Source organism: Rana temporaria, chromosome 2 (assembly GCF_905171775.1).
Source record: "Rana temporaria chromosome 2, aRanTem1.1, whole genome shotgun sequence".
In the NCBI taxonomy this organism is placed as follows: domain Eukaryota; kingdom Metazoa; phylum Chordata; class Amphibia; order Anura; family Ranidae; genus Rana; species Rana temporaria.
Genome location: NC_053490.1, coordinates 470399607 through 470418807, shown reverse-complemented (window position 1 = coordinate 470418807; position 19201 = coordinate 470399607). Strand labels below are relative to the sequence as shown.

The following is a 19201-nucleotide window of genomic DNA, read 5'->3' as shown; positions in this document are numbered from 1 at the left end:
AGTTTTTTTGCCTTTGCCTTTACCTGACAGAAAATGACAATGAATCCACATCTTTGCACAGATTTTGCCTTTTAAAGGCATGTGGTCCTAAACTTTTGATCAGCTGAAAAACAGCCTGTTTCAGTTTATTCGTTATTTTCAATTAATTGAATGCTCAAAAAATGTTTTGTCTCACTCTCATTTCTTCTTGTTGCATGTTGAAGCTCTACTTGGAACCTTGTTAAGATCTAACAATGTAAAATATGATTTTTTCCCATTTTTCAAGTGGTCTTAAACTTTAGATCAGGACTGTATTTCCCAGACCCAATACTTCTGCTTTTATTGTCATCTTATTGGATAATGAATCAGTATCATCAAACTGCTGCTTTAGGGCATATTCAGATGCTTCTTCAATTCAGCTGCATTTGTTCAATGCATTTTGTAATGTGTTATGATGCACTATTACACTACTTCACACACCTCACAGTGCTATAGAACATATTTTTTTTTTTGCAAAACAGATCAGAGATGTCTCTTATTTATAACATTATACTGTGCACAAGGACTGTAGTGCTTTGCTGTGGTACGGTATGAACAAGCCTGTACTGTCCAATGAACAGATTGGTGACACAGGAAGCTGTAAAGCAGGGGTCTCAAACTGGCAGCCCTCCAGCTGTTGCAAAACTACTAATCCCATCATGCCTCTGTCTGTGGGAGCCATGCATGGAACTGTCAGCCTTGCAATGCCTCATGGGACTTGTAGTTTTTCAACAGCAGGAGGGCCACCAGTTTAAGACCTCGGCTGTAAAGCATCTCCTTAGTCATGGGTATGTGAAACACGTGACTGGCTAGAGATACAGTTAGTCTGCTATCAGAAGGTGTAGTCCCATTATCACTGGAGATCTAAAGTCTGAAATAGATTCACTACAAAACATCTGAGCTAGCTAACCTTTAAATCCTTCATTTCTGTTTTTTTTTTTTTTCAATGCAGAATAATCATTCTTCAAAATTATGCTTTGCATGTAATTTAAACATATGCTCCCAAATTTTCAATACAATGAAAAAATAAAGGAAATTACTAATCAATACATTACCTCTTCTTGATTGTTCTTGGTAAATCAATAAGTATAATAGATGCATTGAAGTCCTGATTTAGTCCCTTTATTGTGGGGTGATTATAGGACATTAGCAGTCCTGATGTATCTTAGGGACACATTAAATGTAAAAGGCTCAGTCATGTGCCAGGCGAGATATAAATTCAATCTGAAGTATCATTTAAGAACAGTGATAAGGGGGCATTCATGGGAAATGATTCTATGAACACTAGGCAGGAAAATTGTGAATAAATACTCAATTTACTGGCAGGATTTAAAACAAATTCCACTTTGAAGGGCTTGGATTGGTCTTCACAGATGTGTTTTGCTCAACTCTTTGGAATTAGCAATTTGATGAACTGTCGCATCACAAGTTTTCTGATGAGTCTATTCGTACTGGAGAGGCAGGGCGAGATAAGCACCTGCTGCTTTATCCGCCAAGCGATTATCCTCAGAAGCAAACAGAATTCATTTCACAACCGTTGCAAATAACATGTTGAAAGGTGTAATGCCAAAGATATGCCAAATAGGTTGTAGTTATTCTAAGGAAAGCGAACCCCGTTGTGTGGTTTGTGCCTTAAATTTCTAAGGAAGACCACTGAAGAGGATGCTAATTGCTGGCTCCAACTGGAAGGGGTCAGACTCGCCACATCAGTAAAAGTATGTATTAGAATCCTAAGGCCTAGTTATATCAGTCACAGATTCATTTGCAGTCATTTCTCTAGGATTTTGCATATTACATACATTACATCCTATCTTTGTGCAATAGGGTTAGTGTGACACATTGATGCTAAACTGTATGCAAAACCAGAATAAAGGAAAAGTGGAATTTTGATACAATTTTTCTTATTTTCATGGCAATGGAAATGTGCAGTCCATTTCCCCAACACTCAAGATATTGTGCCAACCAGGGGCCTAACTACAGTTTATGGGGCGAAAATACAACAAACAAAAGTCACTGCCCCTACCTATGACTGGTCTATACAATAAGGAGCGCTGGAAAGGGCGCATATACATACAAAAACATAGAATATCCAGGCTCAAACTTACCGACCAATCAGCAACCAACCAAATTCACATGTCTAACTGTGTGCGTTAAAAACAGAGGTTTAGTTGCACGCATTTGCAAATGCATGTGTAAGCTGCAGGCCCCGTCAAGGCGCTCTGTATACTGCAGTCCTAACTATAACATTGCATTGTAAGTCTCCTCAGTAGGAGCACATGACTGCTGATGGATGAATAAGGGGCAGGTAACTGAAGGTATCCCAGCCCTCATTAAAGGGACAGGAGCACACTGCACACTCAGCACATGGAAGCAAAGGTGCCAGTGTGCTGCCTGACAACAATGACATAAATACAACAAACAAAAGTCACTGCCCCTACCTATGACTGGTCTATACAATCGCGAGTGCTGTAAAGGGCGCATATACATACAAAAACATAGAATAGCCAGGCTCAAACTTACCGACAAATCAGCAACCAACCAAATTCACCCGTCTAACTGTGTGCATTAAAAACAGAGGTTTAGTTGCACGCATTTGCAAATGCATGTGTACGCTGCAGGCCCAGTCAAGGCGCTCTGTATACTGCAGTCTTAACTATAACATTGCATTTTAAGTCTCCTCAGTAGGAGCACATGACTGCTGATGTTTTATGGGGTCCCATAACAAAGTTTGTGGGGCCCCATAACAAAATTACCACTGGTCAGTAGGGGGCCTTTTTTTCAGTGCTCTGAAATTTGATTATGGTCAATATAGGAATCTGAATCATTTATGTAAACTCTGTCCTAGTACATTGCATTCACATACCTGAAGAAGTGGCTGTTGTTTAATGAAACACAGCAACAATGTAGAAACAATTACATTGAGACAATGCATGTATTGCAACCTCTGTATGCTTAAGTTGAGTTTAAAAGCAAGAAGTTTTCTATACATAAATGTACATCAACCTGTGTATGATGCCGGATCTCTGAAGTGGATATCTTTACTAAAATAGATTACATGGCAGCACCTTTGTTGAGCTAATGCCTCAAATACATTTGTGAGTGGTCAATTAACAAGATTTTTATTTCTGATAGTTGTAGGTATATTGTCTGCCTGTGATGAATGTAGTGCCAGATATATTTATTTGTTGGGGTTGATTTACTAAAGGCAAGACTGTTCACTTTGCAATGGAATTTTCTCTTAGCTTAGAGAATATGAAGCTCTGATGACTTCCATCATCCAATCACGTGCAGCCAGTTTTTTTACAAAGTGAATTTTTACCACAATCAATGAGCCAGCCAAGTAAAAATCCCCTTGCTAAATAAAAATTCACATTCATAGTGAACAGCCTATTTGCCTTTTAAAGGGGTTGTAAAGGTTTGTGTTATTTCACCTTAAGGCCTCATTCACACGACGGACCGTTCAGGTCCGCCTGTCAGTTTTGATGGCGGACCTGAACGGCCGCTCCATGCAATCCTATGGAGCGTCGGATGTCAGCGGAGACATGTCCGCTGACATCCGACCCTATCCGATCTGCTAAAAACAGATGTATGGGGGGCACGTCCCCATCCGTCCTGGCGGATCGGGTAAGATCTGATGAAAACGGACATGCTGTCCGTTTTCATCAGATCGCTCCATAGGAGACAGCGGTGCACGACAAGCCCCTCCCCGCTCAGTGAGCAGAGAGGAGCTTGTCATCCGTCGGCTCAGCGGAGATCTGAGGACTGATCTCCCGCTAAGCTGGCGGGAGCAGGCGGACTCCGTAGGAACGGAGTCTGCCTCGTGTGAATGGGGCCTAATGCATCTTATGCATTATGGTGAAAAAACACCTGGCAATGATGCCCCCCCCCCAGCTCCCCGTTTACTTACCTGAACCCGTTCACCTGCGGTGCGTGTCCCCCGGCATCCTCTTCTCCACGGAGTCTGGCCATTGATTGGATAGATTTGATAGATTGATAGGAGCGCAACCATTGGCTCGCGCTGCTGTCAATCAAACCCAATGACGTTGCCGCCGGGGGGCGGAACCAAGCCATACACTCTGGGGGTTATTTACTAAAGGGAAAACATCTTTGCACTGCAAGTGCACTTGAAAGTACACTGAAAGTGCAGTCACTGTAGATCCGAGGTAGACATGCAAGGAAAATAAAAAACAGCATTTTAGCTTGCACATGATTGGATGATAAAATCAGCAGAGCTTCCCCTCATTTCAGATCTTCCCCTCAGATTTACAGCAACTGCACTTCCAAGTACACTTTCAGTGCACTTGTAGTGCAAAGTGGATTTGCCTTTCGTAAATAACCCCCTCTGTGTCTATGGACGCAGCATGTATGACAGAGAGCACGCCTGCAAGCTAACCCCCTTGGGAGAGAGCTTCCCAGAGGGGGGTTAGCTATTGCAGGGAGGAGCCGAGACAGCCGATGAGGGACCCCAGAACAGGAGGATTGGAGCCACTCTGTGCAAAACGAACTGCACAGTGGAGGTAAGTATAACATGTTTGTTATTTAAAAAAAAAAAAACATACATCCCCTTTAATAAATTAACCCTATTGTGGGGTTTAGGCTCACCTCGTCCTATTATAGATGTTACAAAAAAAGTGCATATTCCAAAACACATTGGCCCAGATTCAGGTACGATTTGCCCCTTTTTTACGGAGGCACAGGGCAGCGTTTTTGCCCTGCGCCCCCGCAAATTATCTGCGTTGCACGCGATTCACGGAGCAGTAGCTCCGTAAATTGCGTGTGCGCTCTTTAAAATTGCCCTGCGTAAGGGCGCCTAATGTAAATGATCCCGTAGGGGGCGGGAATAATTTAAATTAGGCGCGCTCCCGCGCCGAGCGTAGAGCTCATGCTCCGTCGGAAAACTTTCCCGACGTGCATTGCGGCAAATGACGTCGCAAGGACGTCATTTGCTTCCAAGTGAACGTGAGTTCAAATTTCACGACGCGGGAACGGCGTGTATACTTTAGCATTGGCTGCCCCTACTATTAGAAGGGGCAGCCTTATGCTAAAGACGCCGTACAGAAACTCCGTAACTTGCGTACGCAGGGCCCACGCAACATTGTGAATCGGTGTTAGTATGCAATTTGCATACTATACACTGAGCACAATGGGGGCGCCCCCTAGCGGTCATCGCAAGAATGCAGCCTAAAATCTGCGTGGCATAAGAGCCTTATGCCACGCAGATTTTAGGCTGCAGTCGGCGTTACGATGTTCCTGAATCAGGAGCATTCGTAGCGCCCGGGCAAGTAAGCAATTGCGCTGTGTAACCTATGGCAGGCGCAATTGCTTCTTGAATCTGGGCCATTGCATGCCACATGTAGACAAGTAAAAATTCATGTGTAAAGTGAACATTTCCTTGCATAGTAAACAGTCCATCTGCATTTTAATAAATCAACCCTATTGCATGCTTTAAGTTCACCTTGTATTGGTAAAGGCTAAAAGAAAAGCTCATATTCCATACCACACTGCATGCCACATGTAGACATATAACCCGGTTTTACCTATACCAGGAAACCACAATATGGAGAGACAGTTGTGTTTATATATTGTGATATGCCATTCCATATAAGTGTGTCCATAAAATCCTCCTTCAAAATTCCTGTGGCTAAGAAATTAATGTCTAGCAGAATAAATTCTTTGTGAGGATGTGCAGTAATTTACCTGGAAACACTGTAATTAAAGTATAAAACGCTTGTCACATTCTCAATGGTGCTCCTGACAGGCGTTATTGCACACTTGAGGGAGAAAATCTGCCTAATATGCTTTTGCTTAGTGCTAGCAATGCTGTGACTGTTTATTATACGTTCAGTATTGGTTTGGGAGCTTAGCAAACTACTCAGCATAATTAATATACGGAGGATAGAGTCTCATAATCCGGGGTGGAAATTGTGAGCAAATGTTATCAGTCAGCAAACAGTAGGTAATATTCATCCATTTATGAAGTTACATCAATATCTAGAAAATGCTTTATAGTATGCATTCACCTGCAACTGACTCTAGTAGACTGGCTCACCCAGCTGCTTCTTTTATCCAGCAGAGACACAGGAGGAAGATTTAACATACTGAATTCCGATCAAATAAAAAAGGGGAATGTTGTTATAATAAGCTAATGAAATCATTGACTATGAGGAAATAATGCATTTCCATCTTTCCCTTGTAATGGGAAAACAGCTAACTAGCAGCCCAGTTCATGAGACCCAAAACAAAGTGTGTCCCCTCCACTACACACATTGCATCTTAATTTTATCACAGGTATTTAAATAGCGCCAGCAATTTATGCAGTGCTCTACATAATGTACATTACCACCAGTCCTTCTCTCAAGGGCAAGCTAATGTCCCTAGCTCACATAAATTACACATACAAGGGCCAATTTAGACATCAGTCAATTAGCAAAATGTAGGTAGTTTGCCTACAGTATATTAGTTAGGGAGTTGGCTTGCCCAGGCGAGAGACGGGGTTAACTGTCAGCACCTCAGTTCCTGGGCTTTTTGGGCCCTGTCTATTCACCCTGTGATATAAATAGAAGGGGAAGGCCAGGTTCTGGGGCACGCTTCTGGAGATGCCATGACCAACCTGAAACATTGAGAGGGATTGCTGTACCCAGCAGTTTGTCAGAAGACCAAATAACTGCTAAGCCTTGGAGGATGCCACTAATGGACTACCACCTTGTTGAGGTATGCCTAGGCAGCCCAGTTTAGCTAGACAGAGTTATGTTGCACTACTGTTGTATCTACTGTTTAAAGCCTGGTCTGAAGTTTTTTAAAGGGGTGCATGATGGTTTCTGGCGTATGGAAGAACAGGATCAGTAAAGTACATGTGGGGTATGAAGCAAAGCCACTACAAAAGGTTAAATAGACAAGATAAGTCAGAAGGGGAATTCAGTTTCCATGGGTAACCAGAACTAGTGCAAGATACGTTGCAGCCAGTCATGAAATGTGGTACCTGGTGGAGGTGACAGTTCCTCCAGCAGCGAGAGGAATAGTGTTCTGGTAACCTCCCTCACGGTTGGTTCCCCAAAGCCTAGCTGCAAGGTATGGGAGAGAAGGAGTTAATAGGTGCACAGTGGGACCCAATTCTACTACTGGGAGTGAGGTGGCAGAGGTTTGTTGGACTGATGGAGAGGGTATAGGCTCAGCAATGTCTCCCCTAAATGCAACATGCATCCAGCTAAGGTGTGTAGTGACATGGGACAGCATTTTTCAAAAAGGCTCTGTACTTTTGATGCTGCACACAGTGTGGCTCATCTCTAAGCCGGGGAGCCACCATACTGCTTGATTTTCACATGAACATGGTCCCCACTGGTCCCAGGCATTGCTGAGCACTTTGTGTGAAACGCATCTGCTGAACAGTGTGGATCCCTCGTGCGTCATGTTTTTTAGACCTTTGACTCTACAAGAAACCAACACATTTTTCTTTATCTCTGGATATGCCGCCTTTTCTCTTTGTTGCATGGATTTTCCATGTTGCGGACCTCGGCAGGCACCCAGTCTTGCTGCCACAGTAGTATCAAGAGATCTTTCATTTGCCCCTCCCACCCTCTGTACACAGTCCTGATTCCCAGTTCATTTAAAACCTAGCAGTTGGTCTGTTGTGCAGTAACAGGAGTTCTCTGCAGTAACCCCAGGCTTTTATTACTGCCATAGGCTTCTGACAGTTGCCATAGACTAAACACAGGTGTTTGGCCCCCCCAGATGGTGCGCAAGGCAAAGCATCCATGGTGCACCAGCCTCACATCCATATCTGTCAGCAGCTCCTGAACTTCAGCTGATCCATGCGTCCCGGTGTCACACTTCTAGTGCTCGATACTCCGAGGCACCCAAAATAAATGTGTTCCAATTTAGGGCTTTCTCTCATGTGCAGCCTCCAAACCTTTCTCCTTCTGCACACCCATGGTAACTCTGCCTCCTTTCTGGCCATTCTGGTGCCAACAGCCTTACACCTGGCGCACCTTTCATGCTGCACCTGATAAATCTTTACTGCCTAATTAGAAATGCCCCTCACACTGACAGCCAATTTCCCAGACAAAGCTCCTTGTCTGTAGCAGTTAAGTATCCCAATAGCCCTTTCCTATATATCCATGCAGCGGACAGTTCACACGGCATTCCCACTTCTTGATCCTCTGTCAGTTGTTAGTGATAGAGGCAGCGTGCACTAAGTGAGATCCCTGAACAAGTCCTACCCCCACAAGGGTCATTGATTTTAACTGGTTCTTCCCCAAGCAGTCCAAAGTCCAGCAGCCACCCAATCTACAGTCCAGTCAGTCTGGCTCCAATAAACAGTCTAGGAGGATTTATTGTAATGTATTGCTTGTAAAACTAGCTAAAGTAAACTGGTAGCATTAACCAGGAAACAACGCAGTTTCCACCACATTCCATAGCTATCTCTACTAGATACCCAGATCAGATGGTGACCTCCTACATTGGGTGTGGCTTATATTGGCTGAGGCACCTCAAGCCTTGATCACCGAACTGACAGGCTGTGGCAGTTTCTCCATAGCTCCAATTGGTCCCATGGAAGAACTGACATCTATGCCTAGCATGTGGTGGCTTGCTAGCTATAAGTGGAGAGGACTGGAGCCGTTATAAGCTAAAAGCTGAGGAGGTCATTGTCTGATCTGAAGAAAGTTGACAAGGGTTTCTACAGCATGGATAGGGTTAGGGTGAGAGTGGGCATAGTTATGTGACTGTATAGTAGTCATTTAAGATATGGAAATGCAATACTCTTACACTTTACTCAATAACTAATAGAGACTTTCACATGCCTGTGTGTTATGAATCTTTACTGCTTATGTTAATTCTGTATTGATATACACATAATGGCATAGGCCCAAGGGGGATATTTGTCATTTTGTTGGAAGAGTTACTAATAGGCTTTCTTGTTGCCTACAACAGTCAATCAGACTCTACCTCTTTGCCTTAGTATACAGTATGGAACATCTAAACCATTGCCATGGGAAACAGGATTAATTCTTCCAACCGATACATTGATAAACAAGGTGTTTTTGCTGAAATGCTTCCTTGTAAACAAGCTTATAGTTATAACTGTGTTTTTTCCCCAAGGTGCCAGTGGTATATTAAAGCAAAAATGAAATCTGAAGAAAAAAGGCGTGCAAATCTGCAAAATGGAAACTGTGAGTGATGTTTTACTTACCTTAGCATGCTTTTTTAATATTGTTTTTGTTTGTTGCGTGAATGTAAGCAGATTGTAAGGAGACAAGTATATCAGCAGGCGTTGCCCCATGAAAACAGTTTTACTGATAAGCATACAGAGGGGCTTAAAAAAACAAGGGATTTCTCATTTTTAGGTGGAGTGGGGCAAGGCAGGATTCCTTTCTATCTGGGAGGCCAATCTGAAGATCTTCTCTTTTGTGATTGTGATATAGGTGAGCCTGCCAGAGAATATATGCTACTTGTCATTCCTAATCTTTCCTTATTTTTCTACAGCAGTGGTGAAGTTACTAGATTTAGATTTAGGCACCTTGACATCACCAATGAGCCACACATAATATTCTGTATACTGTATGTATTTCTACAGGAGACTGTCAGAGATTGCAGACCTACTACAGGAGGTGGTCAGAGACTGAGGATATAATAAAGAAGTTGGTCAGAGACTGCACATATACAATAAACAATGGTCAGAGACAGAGGACCTATTGTGGAGATGTTTAGAGACAACAAAAGAAGATATAAATATAAAGAAAAACAATCAGCGCAATAAAATAACCCCTTCTGAATCTGATGAACACTTATACCTCGTACACACGGCCGGACTTTCAGAGAAAAAAAGTCAGACGCTCTTTTTTTTGGAAAGTCGGGCCATGTGTAGCCTCCATCTGACTTTTTTTGTCGGAAGTCCGACAGACCTTAGATAGAGAACCTGTTCTCTTTCTTTCTGTCGAACACACAGCGGACTTTGTCCGACAGTGTTTATGAGGCATAAGGGTCAATCATTCAAATCCCAAAACAGTAAATATAAATAGACAGTGCAGCAGGAGTAACAAGTCCACATATTAAAGGTCCACCGATATATGATGTCTTCAGCGGTGCTACAATATGGTAAGCATGCAGGTGACTTTGTGGGAAAAAACCTCCACCAATGGAAGAAATGGGCACTCACCTCACAGAATAGACCTTTTAAAGCGGAGTTCCGGACACAATTTCACTTTTTAAATATAAATACCCCTGTAATACTCAAGCTTAATGTATTCTAGTAAAGTTAGTCTGTAAACTAAGGTCTGTTTTGTTAGGTTGTTACAGCATTTAGACACTTTATAAAATAGAAATTGACTGGGGCCATCTTAAGTGTGGGCATCATGAAGCCAGACTGTATGACTTCCTGGATTTCAGCCTTGCTGATCTCGCACATGCTCAGTGCTGCACAAGCAGTGTCAGATCAGGTTTCAGCACCTGTGCTGTCCAAGTCACATGATTCTTTGAGACTGGGGAGTGCACAGACTCCTGGAAAGTTACACCCACTACATTCCCAGGAGTCTGTGCGGTGTAGGTTAGGAAGCATTAAGCACCTAGGTGCAGGAAGTGGGAAGATTAACTATTCTGCCTAGCAACAACACTTTGAAGGCATCTAAAAAAAAAAAAAAAATTCGTAAAGGACTAATGACATTTTTTTAAAACTACTGATGTAATGTTATATTTATGGGTGGAACTCCACTTTAATTACAGAGGGTCATATACGCTTTCCCTCATGGGGTATAATGGCAATCAACCAAATCGAGCAAACAGATCCTGAAATGTTCCTTCTTAGATAAGCAATACCAATTTCAATGTACCAGGTGTAGGGAACCACAACTTCAGAGCCACATAGATCATAAAAAGAACATAGTGCTCTCTGCAAGGTTAAAACTTTTATTTTCATAGAAACAGAATACAACTTACAAAACAGGCACTGTAACCCAGTGGCTGCTTTTCCAGCATGTGTGTACACAAAGTCAGCGATGGCCGCGGGTGACGTCACATGACTTCCATCCATCCGTTAAAGTCACGTGACGTCAACCCGCGGCCATAGCTGACTTTGTGTACACACATGCTGGAATACCAGGCACTGGGTTACAGTGCCTGTTTTGTAAGTTGTATTCTGTTTCTATGAAAATAATAGTTTTAACCTTGCGTAGAGCACTATGTTCTTTTTATTCGCATGATCTATGTGGCTCTGAAGTTGTGGTCCCCTACACCTGGTACATTGAAATTGGTATCGCTTATCTAAGGATCTGTTTGCCTGATTTGGTTGATTGCCATTTTACCCCATGTGGGAAAGCGTATATGACCCTCTGTAATTAAAGGGTCCATTCTGTGAGGTGAGTGGCCATTTCTTCCATTGGTGGAGTTTTTTTTCCCACAAAGTCACCTGCATGCTTACCATTTTGTAGCACCACTGAAGATATCACATATCACATATCGGTGGACCTTTATATAACAACAGAAGATAATCAGAGGCTACAGACATGCTACAGAAGATGGTTTGAGACTACAGGCATACTATAGGAGATGGTCAGAGACTGCCAAAATACTATAAGAGATAGTCAGAGATGGAGGACCTATTATATGAGATAGTCAGAGACTGAAGACATACAGTATTATAGGAAATGTTCAGAGACTGAAGACACACAACAGAAGATGGTCAGTTATTGAGGGTATACTACAAGAGACAATCAGAGACTGCAGACATATTACAGAACAGGGTCAGAGACCAAAGACATATCTCAGGAGATGGTCTTAGACCAAGGACATACAACAGGAGATGACCAGAAACTGGGAACATGTTATACACAGAGGACATATTAGAAGACGTGTTCATGGACTGTAGACATAAAACAGGAATTGGTCAGAACCTGCATATGTAATGACTAAATATGGCTGCTCCTATGTGCATATGTAGATACAAACTATACACAGTAACAGGGTTTTTAAAATTGTAATATATTTACAAAACTAAGAATAGGCTGACCTTTTTAAATGTATTGGTTAAAACGAAAAAGAAAAGAAAGGAGGGCGCACCGACCTTGTGCATTACCACTTAACATTTATTAAAAACAGAATAAAAAGCAATGGTCCTACTAACAAGACAATCATAAGTAAGCGCTTTTCAGACAACTGGACTGGACCTCACGGCACCTGTCAGTGGAACTTCAGACATCTGAACATCTGACGCGTTTCTGGGGCGTACCCCCTTCTTCAAAGCCTAGATAGTCCGTGATGAAAAAAACTTTCACCTTGTTAAGCTTTTAAATTAATAGTATTTTTTTTCTAACCTACTCTAGAGTGAAAAAAAAAACAAGGGTAGAATGGAAATTTGCTGTTGTGTCTGTTGTGAGGACAGGAAGTGCCAGAAAAACTTCACACTGGGGACGCATGCAGTAACAATAGAATGCCAATTCAGCCATACAGAAATAAATTGATCATTGTCAATGCATTTAACTAGTAAAATACAGATCACAGTCCAATATTTTTTTTTTAAATACATAGTTTACCTTAAATAGCCGTGATAATATCATAAGTGCAATGACTTAAATGACTAAATCAAATAAATGATTGTGCTTTTCATGCTGGATAAAAAGAAGGGATAAATGAATTCAAAAGCTAAATAGTGTTCCAAAAGTGCATTGTGCAGAGAATGGAATTTCTCTTAATCAGTGGGTAGTAATCTTTTAAGTGGAAATTAAATATTAGTTGGGAAGTACAGGTAAATAAGGAAATCCAGCTAAATAGGCCAGATTCTCTTGTTTACTTAAGGTTTAACTCTGGGGAAAGCAAAACTGCTCCCTTGTAGTTAGCCCACTGCACATTTCAAGGGGTTAATGCTAGTTTAGGTATAGAAAGCGTCAAAAAGCAGTTTTGCCTATCCAATTCCCTGCTTCTGCAGGCTCCCTCAAGGCTGTGAGATTCATCCCCACAGCCTGTTCTTCCCTATGCTCCGGCACTCACAGGTAGGGTGACCACGTGTCCCGGATTGCCCGGGACAGTCCCGCATTTAGCAGGTCTGTCCCGGGTCCCAGGCAACTTCATTCCAGGACAATACAGTGTCCCGGAATGAAACTGACACAGCCACCACCGCTTTACTCACTGACAGTACTTGTCCTGACCAGGAATGCCTGGAGGAGCACAATTCCGCCCCCTGTTTGTGATTGGAGAAATCATAAATCCCACCTCTTGTGTCCAATCACTGTGCTGTGATTCGTTACAGCACAAACTGATTTTTGGGAAAGGGGGGGGGTGTCCCTGAATGGTAGTTTGGAAATGTGGTCACCCTATTCACAGGTCCTGTAGAGCCAATAGCACTGCATCGGATTTAAGGACACCAACTAACAGTACAGTGCACTGCTGGAGCATGGGGAGTAGACAAGAACATCAGCTAACAGGGGTGTGGAGAGTCAGGTAAGATAAACTGCTTTTTGAGGCCCTTTAGACCTAAACAATTAACTGTTACAGTGAAGGGACTGCCTCACTGCAAAGGAGAGTTTTCCTTTTTCCTGGAGATGGGTTTTAATGATTTAGAAGACCTGGGACATCTTTCCTGGGCACTGGGTCTAGCCACACCATTGGTTTCACAGATCTTCTACAGTACCACTTGAATGAAAGCAATAGATTTGTTAATCCCGTAGGAGCCACAGGAATTACTGTCCAGGTCTTCCCAACTTCAGCCCCGTAGCCAGGCACACAACAGGTTTATTCACTCTTTCTCCAAAACCCAGTCTAGAAGATGTTGTTTTCATTGTTTTTTTTTATTTTAGAGAACTTGGATAGGGATGAGGGAAGTAGTGGAATACTCCAAAAATAAGAACTATGTACAACAGAGGACTCAATCTCCCTTTAGGCTTACTGTAAGTAGTAAAAGTAGAGCCAGTAGAGCAAAGTCACTTTAAGTTGTAAAGTGTCTGGACAGAAATCTTCAGATCACTAGCCAGTGTCCCCTTTTTAAAATCCAAATCTGACTATAACTAGGCACCCTAGGGATAGCTACAAGGCCCCCAATATCCAGCAATGTCTGGATGCCTCCCCCCAATCTTCCAAGTGATGCTTAGACAGATCTATGGCAGACAGCTCCCCTAAGTTAGCTTCTTCTAAACACCCAGGTATCTGCATTCCTCCCTTAGGTCACCTCCCTGAGGCATGCACATGGCAGCCTGTGGCTGAGAGGTCAGCATGCCCCCCTCAAGCTGGACTCCTCCACTCTGGGACAAGACCCAAAGCTCTGTGCGCTCTGAGAATAAATACTGTCTCCTAGCCTGCCTTCAGAGCCTACCTCTTTGGGATAGGCCAGGGCTGTAACAATATTCATGCTGTTATCTGCATAGCTCCACACCTATTATCCAGAAACTTCTCAAGTTGCAAAGATACAGAGGGAGCTATCCAGCTGACTAGAAGCAGCAGAGCACACAAATCAGGCATAAATCAGGCATAACTTATCAATTGCAGCTCACAGTACAGTGAGACAAAATATGCTGTCTACAGTGTGGCAACTAAATGTATCTATCAAAAGCAAACACTAAGGCCTCGTACACACGGCCGAGGAACTCGACGTGCCAAACACGTCGAGTTCCTCGGCCAGTTCAGCCCTGAAGCCGCCGAGGACCTCGGCGGGAGGAGAGCTCCCATAGAACAACGAGGAAATAGAGAACATGTTCTCTATTTCCTCGCCGAGGTCCTCGTCGGCTTCCTCGGCCGAAAGTGTACACACGACCAGTTTCCTCGGCAGAATTCAGCCAGAAACTCGGTCGGAAGCTGAATTCTGCCGAGGAAACTGGTCGTGTGTACGGGGCCTTATACTTACCTAACTATCCTAGCACCTACCTTTGAGGGTGCTATACATGGGACAGTTTAAAAGAAAATATGTAAAAGTATATGAAATATAACTGTTAAAAAAATGATAAAATAAAGACTCACAATGCCCAGATATCATCTTTGTAGGTTCCCTAGCACAACTCTTTCCTTTGCACAGCATAGTCCTCTTTGTCACTCCTGTGCTGGAAAAGTTGATCAGGAATAGCTGAGCCCTAAATAAATCACTTCCCACTTGGCTGAATACCAAATTTGTTTTGCCAATTGCCCAACCCCTGAACAAGCAAAATTTGTATACAAACCTAGATTTGGACCACATTGGCAGCTCATCTCTAGTATAAACGCAGGTCCCTATGATGTTAGCACTGCAGTAATTAGTCAACAGGATAATCTCTTGTTTCCACAAATAGACGTTTGACTAATCTTCAGAGTATCTCATTATAAAGTCCAGAAAATGAATCTCCTCTATGAAACTTCTATTTAAATTATTCATACATGCACAATTGACTGGAGAAATGCTTGACCTTCTGATCCATTAATATTATTGCCTGCCCTGGATGCATGGAAGTCACCTGTTATACCACCAGGTGTAGTCTCCTCAGGGCAGTAGCTTACTGCGCTCTGCCATTGTATCCAAGCCACTTGTGTCTCATTTTTGTCATTTTGTCATTTGTTTTAGATTTTCTGTGCAATCGTAAATATGAAGAGTTTACAGATGCATCATGAGCACCAGGAAAATACCAAATAATATTAAGCCAGATAAACATGACTATTTTGCATTTGCATCTGGTGTCATACACCAGGCTCCCTGTTATGAAAAGAGTATACCGTTTGATTGTTTTTTTTTTTTTTTACTTGTTAAATAAAATCAGAACTAGAATAAAAGAGCGTTATATCTTTGGTTCTCTGTGTGTAAATTTAAGGCATTGCGTAAAGCAATCAGTTAGATTTATGCTGTTTCTTTTTTTAGGAAAATTAAATCTAATACCTGATGATTTATTTATTTTTTGCTCTGGGCATGGCTTAGTGAGCATCTCAATGTATAATTTTCTAATGACTTAAAATGGTTCTAAAGCCTGGACATTTTTTACCTTAATTCATTCCCTTCATTAAGGTAAAACATTTACCAGAGTTTGTATCCCCCCTCACCCCCTCACCCCTTTACACTTAGCGGAATACTATCTTAGTTCAACACTTTGCCTATCTGCGGTGGCTCTGTCCTCTCTCTCTGCTCACAGAGGCAGCAGAGGGAACCATTGGCTCTTGCGGCTGTCAATTAAATCCTGTGTGCAGATGCAGAACTCTGGAATTCCGGCAGAGTTGCTCCTCACAAATTTACTTGCCAGGAGTAGTTATCCTGGTTGATTGCTAGAGATTTAATGAAATCTCCCTAAGTTTGGCCTTGTTCCATCTTTCCCTTCTACAACCAGGTGGTCGGGTACTTGGTGGTACTAGATACGTGAAGGGCAATGCAAGGTCAGATTATGGGTATATGGGTTATCTTAGCCAATGGGAAAGGGGGTTTCCTCGAATCCCCTGGCCTGCTGGGAAAGCCTATATATTTGGGTGAGGTCAGGTGATCTGTATTCTGAGCCACCTGGACGGCTGTCTGGGTGGATGTAAGTTGTACTGCCCGGGCTGCAAGGCCAGAGCCTGAGGCCTATCCCGGGCACATCTGGCCGCTAGGCTGTCTGAGGGCCTATCCAGAAGCAGGTGAGCACCGCAGGGTTGGGATTATGGCTTGCAGTCCAACCAGAAGTGACGGGTCTGTCGGCCAGAGAACCTTTCATGGTCAGAGGTAGAGGGGAAGTTGTCACCTTATTACCAGGGACCACAGTGAGTAACTGAAGCAAGTCCCGGAGCAGTATTCTCACCAACCGAGGCCGGTGAAGAATCTGGAAACTTCAGTGGGAATCAAGCCAAGGACCCAGCCAGCGGAGGTGACGCATGCAGAGCAGCCTTGTGTGTCAAGCCAGGTATCGAGCAGGCCAGCGTGGGTGAAGCTTCAGAGATATCTAGAGTGCCAAGCTGGGGACCCAGCAGAGAAGCGGGGGTGACACTTGAGGAAGATACCACTGTAAAGATTGAAGGAATTTAAAGGATTCAGTGGCAGTGAATCAGTGGGTCTAGTGAGAGACTGGGAGCTCAGTGGGCTAAAGAACTACAAGGAGCGATTGTAGTGAAAGTAAAGGAACTGTTTAGCTTTGTTTTTGGAACTGTTAAAGACTATTGCCATAGGAGACAGCATTCTTCCACATGCAGATGTGGCATCTTGCTGGGTGCCTTTTCCTGCATAGCTGTACTCCTATTGAAGTCTCAGAGTCTGCCAATTAATCTTAAAACTACCTAAGGGTGTCCTGGCCCTAACCCTCTCCCCATCTAAAAGGTTTGTTAAGAGAAATAAACTTTCTTTTGCATCCAAGAAGTGTCTGGTGCCCAAGAACTTAACTACTCTACACCCACCATGCCTCACAACCCACTATATACAGAAAGATGTCAGCTATCCCTGGCCCTGGATATTCTCACCAGATCAAAGGAAGCCTGGGACATTGTCACCCACAGAATGGGTGGCATGGAGCGAAGCCGCACTGTGTGTGTCAATAGATGCACACAGCCTGGCTCATGATTGAGCCCTTTGGTATGCCACCATAGGAAGTGGCTTCCTATGGTGGTACACAGAGAAAAGGAGGAACCAAGAGCACTGGCGGAGGAATCCAGAAGACTACGTTTGAGGCTGCTCTGTGCAAAACCATGTCTGATAGTTGCTTGTAAATGATATTACTTTCACATAAATTAAGTGTGCTACAACTTCATCTAGGTTCATCACTGTAGAACTCCTTTATGGTGACCCCTGAGCAGTGGTGTTTTTAGGTTTTGTGCTGCCCTAGGCCTGACTAAACTTGTGCAATCCCTAATTTAAATATGATCCACCCCTTCCTGTCAAGGTTACACCCCTTCTTGTTTAAGACCTGCCATGAAATTTTCCAGTGGGGACACTAGTTCTAAGGGCCTTGGGGGGGGGATCCCTAAATCTGCAGAGATTCCCTCTTACTTCCTGTTTGGCTATGGGGCAGGAAATTAAGGGAAATGAATGGATGGCAAAAAAATTAATAGGGGCTATAACCATCCCTTACTCAAAAATGGAAAACAAAGTGTTGCCTATAGTTCTACTTTAAGCACAATTTTCTGGTAAATTTATGGAGGACTAAGAGGATATAACCATGCCAGTGGTGCAGCAGAAAACATATAGCATGGTGATGAAGGTATGTGGTCCAGGCAGTGAGCAAAGGAAGGATTGGGGGCAGGAACAAATACATCCACTGTTTATTTTTCTCATCAGCAATCAACAGAAATAAAATCATGATTCCCTAATATGTGCAACTGCCACAAGCAAAGGATTGCAGTAGAGTCCTACTACCTAACTGACAGGTATAGGTGACCATGTCAGTGTCCCTTGTGTCTACGCCATCCCTATCATACCGGCATAGTGCGGCCGCTTTATGGGGGCACCAGACCGATTTATCTTGCGGCCCAGTCCACCTCATAAGACTGGCGCTGCACTAAAAGTGTAGTGAAAGCCGGCAGGGACTCTTTTCATGATGCCCCCTGCAAAGTGCTGCCCTAGGCCTGGGCCTTGTTGGCCTAGGCCAAGATACAGGATTGCCCCTGAGTGTCATTGTAGAGAAGGATTCCTAATCACAATAAAATGTTACCTGGCATTTAATAAATCTGCACAAGTCCCAGTCATGGCAAGTCGTGACTGTTGTAAAATGCTGCATTGTCACTTAAATGATGCAAAGGCATCTATGAACTGTCATTCTTGGAGCAACAACAGTTAATAACTGACCTAGAAAATGTAATTTTCAACAAACTTAAGACCAGGGAAAGTCAATGTAAATCATAAAATGGTTGTGATGCTGTGTGGGCTTGCAGAAACATATCTTTAAAATCAGCGACAATTTATTAGAAATGAATGAGTGTAGTAGTGTAGTAATGTCATTTTTGGTCATTATTTTGTATGTGCAATTGACCCACAAAGAGAACTGAAATAACTGTGTGTTGTTGAAATATACTGTATACAGTATGTGCTTAGAGATGTTTTTTATAGATCTTTTATGACTGTTTGTCTTCAACAGTGAGAATTCCGGGAACAAAAACGTACATTGATCCTGACACATATGAAGATCCTTCCTTAGCCGTCCATGAATTTGCAAAAGAGATTGATCCATCCAGAATTCGAATTGAAAGAGTAATTGGAGCAGGTAATAATGCAAGATCATTAAAGTATATAAAAATAAAGAATAATTTGGGGATATTCTTAATTGGCAGTCCAGTTACCGATTTGTCCATCAGA

At 42.9% G+C, this 19201-nt stretch overlaps 1 protein-coding gene across 2 annotated transcripts in view; it reads left to right on the top strand.

The window, feature by feature from the left end:
- The window catches only part of EPHA6 (EPH receptor A6), a 1141406-nt gene that overhangs the window by 893486 nt on the left and 228719 nt on the right, over positions 1-19201 (top strand). For both annotated transcript variants that reach the window (XM_040338721.1, XM_040338722.1), the window contains exons 9-10: positions 9115-9185; positions 18984-19109. In XM_040338721.1, the coding sequence (XP_040194655.1) occupies positions 9115-9185; positions 18984-19109 (197 nt within the window). The remainder of the gene's footprint in view (positions 1-9114; positions 9186-18983; positions 19110-19201) is intronic.